Genomic DNA, 6,365 nt, shown 5'->3' with positions numbered 1-6,365 from the left:
CCCACAACAAGGGGGTGCCCGTGAAAGAGTAAGGTAAGATTATTACGAAACTATTGGACTGGGGCAGAAAGTTTCTTAGGAGACGGATGTAGCAGTGCCTACTGCTGAAGGAAGGCAAAGCAATGTGATGCCACAGCAGAACAGGGCTGCCCTACACGGACTTCTCTGCAGCTCTTGAATGAGACCATAGCCCAAGAAGAGTAACTCCTAAAGAAGCCTCTCCTTCCCTGAGTTCCCTGTTTCTTGGCTCAGATAGGTCCCTAACATGGCTTTGATGAGCCTGTTCATGGGCTCTGTGCCCCTTCTGTCCTGCAAAGTGTTTGAGCATCTCATTCAGACAACAGGCTCCTCCAAGAAGCAAGGTGTGAAAAAGTGAGATCTTGCAGCCTTGCAGCCCCTGTGCTACCAAGCTCTTGTTAGACTTGGGATGGTCAAGACCACCACGACTGGGGTGGTCAGTCATGAAACTGCACAATCCCTAGAAAGAGATGAGCAAAAAATGTCCCTGTTTGTCACGTCCACACTCAGGAACATCTCCTTCACCCATGTGCATGATTCGGTCTTCATCAAGGACTGGGCAGAGTGTTAAAATAAGCCAGAATTCAGCTGAACATTTTGAATGGAGGTTAGTCATGTTTGGCTTTGAGGCAAGGGGAGTACCACACTCTGCCAACACCCCAATCCAGGCTACATGCCTTGCTAGGACACTATTTCATCTGCCTCTGTGAACATCCAGATTGACACTTAGGTTTTGTGCTGAGTTATTTTATTCTCCAGTAACCTCTGTATCTTACAAAAGTCCAAAATGTTAAGTCTCTTACCAATGTCAGTTACAACCAGGCTCCTGCAGCCCCTTCTCTTTGTCTCAGAGTCCATGCAAATGTCTTTATTTGAGAGTATATCTGTGAATTGTAAGAAATACGCGTCTTCCTGTTTCTCCATGTTGAAGCAGACGTAATTGCTGTCCTCCTTGGTACTGTTGACCAAAGCGACACAATGTTAATTTCTTCTCAGTCTTACTATAACACAGTTGTTGCTCATTTCACATTATCAAAAGTGAGATTCTGTGTGAAATAAGAAAAAATGCCTTGCAAATAAGGAGTTTAAAAGATTGATAGTGTTTTTCCTCTTGGTCTTTGAGCACAATAATCAAGTGATGTCGGTCACCCTAAGAGTCCTGGAGCTCTTCAAGAAAAATATGCAATTATTAAATTGGAGATGTATGTGTTAAAAACCTTTGTATCTTTAATAATTATTTTACTGCAGCCATTTTTAAATATAAGGCAATAGGTTTGGATGCTCACTGAAGATAAGTTTCTTATTGACTAAGTGGTAGCAAATATAGGATCAATAGTCAGCCAAGACATGCAGGAGTCATATGGCCAGTTTCAGAGGGGAAAATACATCTTTGTGTTCCCCCATCAGTGCAACTCCCATGTTTGAGGGCTGTCATAAATTTTCGGTCAAAATCTGGGATAAATCCCATGAAAATAGAAAAATTTTGATAAACCAAATGGAAAAAAATTAAGTAGTGATTAGAATAGTAAGATAAAAAATGAAATCCACTTCTTTTGCTGGCTGCAACAGCACTTTCAGTTTCAGGAAAAACAGGCAAAGGGAAAAGCAGAGGTATGCTATGCTGCAGAAACAAAACCTGAGCTTCTCCAGCTAGGTGCATCAGTTTAAAAAAAAGGAAAAGAGTTTTCAAGGTCTTGACGATAAGTGGAGATAACTGATGTGTTTGGTAACTGTTGGGTTTTTGTGTACTCATTCTAATTTGTTTTTTGCGTGTCTATGTGTGCAAAGATAATTTTAAAATTTTTGTCTTGACCTAGATAAAGGCATTTTTCTTGCAGTGGAAAATTAGCCTTCCTACCAAGGAATTTTCTGTGCAAAACATGTTTTCAAAAACATGTTTACTTTTCAATTGATAAAGCCTAGGTTTGTTTTTTTTTCTAAAAATACCATTTAATTTAAGGAAAAATTATCACAGTTCATGCTGGCTCCTTCCATAATTACAGGTGTGCTGAAGCAACAGAGGCAAGATCAGGGCTATTGGAGAGGTCGTAATGCCCTTTTTTACAAACCCTTTCAGCTGAATTTTTTCCCTTATTAGGGAGTTATGCTCTTTTTCGGTAAACTTTTCTTTGCTGAATATAATATTCAAACTTGGTAAAGCACCAGAACATAATTTTGCCTGGCTTTGCTGTCCCTGTTTCCCAGCATATGGCAACGTGACTCACTGATGCTTGGCATTTCACTTCCCAGAAGTTTACCAAAGGATGGCACTTACCAAAGGGCCAGGGTATAGTTAGTGTCGGGAGGTGGCAGCTCAGTAAAATAGCATGTCAGGCTGCTATAGGATTCCTTAAATTCCAGCTGACTGAAGCAGTCAATGTCAAAATTGTCTGGTTCGTCATCTCCGAAAGTCCCTAAGGAGAGATTCACAGGATGTTACTGGAGCAAACCTGTGAGTTCATTGATTTGCAGCTCCATTGTCCAGGAGGTTGTTTCTTTACATGGTTGCCTTAAAGGAAGAGGATCAACCCACCTGTTTTGTAAGAAGCAAAGAAAGCTTGTTCTAATGAAGTTAAAATCCACTTGCATCTTTCAAGGTAGCTCTCCCTGCATGACAGTGAAGCCCACCCACTTACCACACACGAAGGTACATTCTGCGTCACTAGTTTTGTGAACTATAAAAAGACATAGAACTGCAGATGGTTTGGTCAGACAACACAGCCTACGTCTGTTCTTTTCTATTAATCATGGGCAAAGAGTGGGGCTAATGTCAACCTTGAAACCTCTGTGAAAAAGTCCCAGTGTCAAGTGTAAAACAGAGAAAATACATTGTCTACTCTGCAGTTTAATTCCTCCCACGTTTGAGCCAGGGACAGGGGAATTCTCATTTTAAAAGTTACAGACAAATTTTATACTAAGATAAAAGCAGGACCTACAGCATTTGAAGACCACCTCAGAACTTTCCCAAATAGGTTTTCCTATTAGGAACCACAAAATGCTGCTATCCTTGGGCATGGGAGAAAGACACATTCATGAGGCTTGTTGAAAAGAACAATTCAAAGACCAAAACACTCTTGAAAATAAACAGAACAGAAACATGCACTGGAGGATATACTCCATACTGTATAGGTGTGCCAGCAGTGTCTGGGGCTGATGCTCAAGACTAACGTCTGGTCAAGAGCTAGTTTCAGTGGGAGAAAGCAGAAGACTCACAGCCGAGGATACACGCTCAGCAGCTGTCATTGCTGCACCTGAATCAGGGCCAGCCACACTGCAGATCATCAAGCAGCATCCTCCTGCTCTCCCCCTTCCCATGCTATGAAGTTCTGGTCTGTCACCAGGGTCCCAAGAAGACTGGAAAATAGTTTTAGAAAAGCAGGAGTATTTTGATGTCATGAGGCATTCAAGCCCCATTTTGATCATACTGCAAAGTTTTCTGAAATGTCACAAATTTGGGCTCAGGAGAGAAAACTCAGACTTTCTGCCAGAATGTGTGGCTCCCTGCAGATTTGCTTCAGTGACTAATAAAACAGTTGCAATTTGACTAAAAGCATACATCTCAAGTCCTACACTGGGCAGATATGAGGTCAGTGAACCAAAAGCTGATACATCTGAGAGGAGTCTTCTCTGGTGGAAACTGCCAGTGAAGACTCATTTCATGAAATCTCACCTGTCATAGCCAAGCAGGCAGGGAAAGGATTATTTCCATGACCCTTTGAGTGGATCTTCAGGACAGGAAGCCTCTGTCTCCTTTTACCAGTGGTTAAGGGTAAGTGTGATGATACATAACCCTCCTTCTCACGAGCAGGGACTATTTCTGATCCCCTGCTTGGGGATCAGTGGGTAGGTCCTCTCCTACCCGTTCCTCAGATGTGCCCTTGCCATGTGGGGCACCTGCCACAGCAAGAGCAATTCCCTGGCTGCTCTGGAGAGATCAGTGACCCACACTGAGAACACGGGAAAATGCCCATGGAAACATTTCCGATAGAAAATCCCTGCCAGAGAAAATGATGATCATCTCTGCTGTCACCCCAGTGAATTGGATCACTCAGTTGTGACCAGCTACTTGGATACCACATTTCATAGTCCTGCTGTGATCACTGGCCAATTCTGACAGTGTACAGGGAAAACAAGACCTTGTCCAGAATGGGAACACATCTGGAGATCCCAAATGGTCATGGCTTGACAGCATGGAGAAAGCAAATGAAAGGTTTTTTGATTGCTTCAAAGTGTAAGTAAAGAACATCAGCCCACGAGCTCACTATCAGCAGTGCTTCCTCTTGACCTTGGAGATGAGGTGCATCTGGAATTGGGTTTTAAGTAAGAGTAGAAATTCAGAAGTCAGTCAGGAATACAGATTGAAAACCACAAAAGCAGTGCAGACAGGGAGGGGGCTGCCGCCACCAGCACCCGTGGTAGGCAGAAGGAGGGACAGGAGCATCTGATGCTGCACTAATCAAGAACCCAGAGGCAGATCTATCCTCCAAGGTAAGATTCAGTGGCCATTTGCCACCACGAGCAACTAGTGCTAAGAAGCAGTTACCAATCTTCCCTTCTCATCACAGCTCTGGTTGGATCTGTCCCAAGGGGAGCTCGGCTCTCCCTGAAGGACCACAAAACTCAGTGTTTTCCACCAATGCTGCTGCTTTGAGGGGCCAAATTGTGCAGCACAGACTTGGACAGAGCAGGTGCTGTACAAAGCTGCTTTATCTGACCGTCCCTTTACTTGCAACTGCCAGGGGACTACCTTACTTACGCTTGTAGCTACATCAAGACAACATTAAAACATATGAATCAGGATGACTGATCTTCCTTAATATAATAGAGAGAGACTGCTTGGTCCTCTCTGTATATACAAACTACATATAGCAGATTTTGCATGAACATGGAAAACTGATGATCATCATATTAAAAGAAAATCTTTCAGCTGTCCACTACTGCTTTGCTGAGGAGTGGCAGAATTTTTAATTCATTTGCTCTCAGGCTGGTGGCAAAATCAAAAGAAAGGTTTTGTCTTGCAGTTCAAACAGCCATTTAATGTTTAACAGGAGTAGTGCACCTTTGGTGCTGCACTGGAGGGAAAGCCGACTTTGCTTCTTTGACGCTGAACTTGCCCATTGTTATTATGTGGTTCCTTATTCATGGAAATAACATCCTAACCAGGGAATATACGATAATTCAACAGCAAATATTGTCTCTGGGTTTGGACAACACTTAGCAGAATTGTTCAAATCACAGTAGTAATCTCGTGAGCCTTTACCAAGAGAAGAATGTTAGCAGAGGCTATGAAGATGCTTCAGCTTTAAGCTCTGAAGGCACTGGGACTAACAACAATGCAAGAAACCAAAGGCACTGTTAGGCATCTGCAGCATCAGTGACTGCATTTCCAAAGTCAGTGAAGTGACTGTCTCCACAGACAGGATAATGCAAGATCTCTAGTGATGATCTGATCCAGGCAGAAATCATTTTAATCACAACAATTTTGATGTGGTTTGGACAAACCATACAAGTCTGAGTAGGAGGACCACTGAAGCCAGGACTTCCTGCCCATGAGACCTCGCAGCCTGCTGCCTACTGCTGCCCTTGCCTATGCCTACATAGCTGCCTCTGCTCTCAGGGCTTCTGGGCATGTCGAGGCTGAGGGACAGTGCTTGGAAGGCAGTCTGCAACTCAGAAAAGAGGAGGAGGTTATGGCAAGTGTTGTAATGAGACTCTCCCTCCTCTACCCATAAGGAGATGTGAGCTCATGCCTTTGTTGGCTGGCAGCACTTTGCCAGGAGGGATGGCAAGTTGGAACGGTTAAGAGTGAAAGCCAAATCCATCACAGGTGATTTTACCCTGGATTGCTGAATTTGTTGGCCAAACCCACGAGACTCATAAAGAAATCGTAAAAGCTGCTGTAGAGAGGACACTGCCAGCACAAAGTCACGTAAGATATATACACCATGCAGCTGGATGTCTGCGAGTTCTTTGTCGATGAAATTCATTGCCAGGCAAGGTGACAATAGGAACTACAACTATCACTAGATCCCTATCTGGTGTTAGGTGTTATCTGAACGTCCTGGAGGAGTGTGAAGCTGGACAGAGGTCCAGTGGTCTCATTCTTCCATTTTTCCACCCTGGACAAACCAGCTGTTACCTCCACCCGTGCAGGTGTAAATTGACAGACTTTGTGCCATTAACATAAGAGATAAGACTGTCTACAGTCATACACACACACCAATGGTGTGATGTAAAAGCTAGGTATAAATATTGCCCCAACATCGACCCCAAACTGGGACAAAAGAAGACTCGGAACCGTACTGATGGACAGATTGACGAATTCACTCTCCCTCTCCAACCACCCA

At 43.6% G+C, this 6,365-nt stretch overlaps 1 protein-coding gene across 1 annotated transcript in view; it reads right to left on the bottom strand.

The window, feature by feature from the left end:
* Positions 1 to 794: 794 nt before the first annotated feature.
* Positions 795 to 6,365, bottom strand: part of LOC104490857 (interleukin-7 receptor subunit alpha-like) — a gene marked incomplete at its 3' end in the record, with an annotated part of 7,552 nt that continues 1,981 nt past the window's right edge. Inside the window, exons 2-3 of the mRNA XM_010133208.1 lie at positions 2,294 to 2,432; positions 795 to 976 (exon numbers count right to left, since the gene is read on the bottom strand). Coding sequence (XP_010131510.1) covers positions 795 to 976; positions 2,294 to 2,432 — 321 coding nt within the window. The remainder of the gene's footprint in view (positions 977 to 2,293; positions 2,433 to 6,365) is intronic.

Source organism: Buceros rhinoceros, unplaced genomic scaffold (assembly GCF_000710305.1).
Source record: "Buceros rhinoceros silvestris isolate BGI_N320 unplaced genomic scaffold, ASM71030v1 scaffold14830, whole genome shotgun sequence".
NCBI lineage: Eukaryota > Metazoa > Chordata > Aves > Bucerotiformes > Bucerotidae > Buceros > Buceros rhinoceros.
This window is presented reverse-complemented; position numbering and strand designations above follow the sequence as displayed.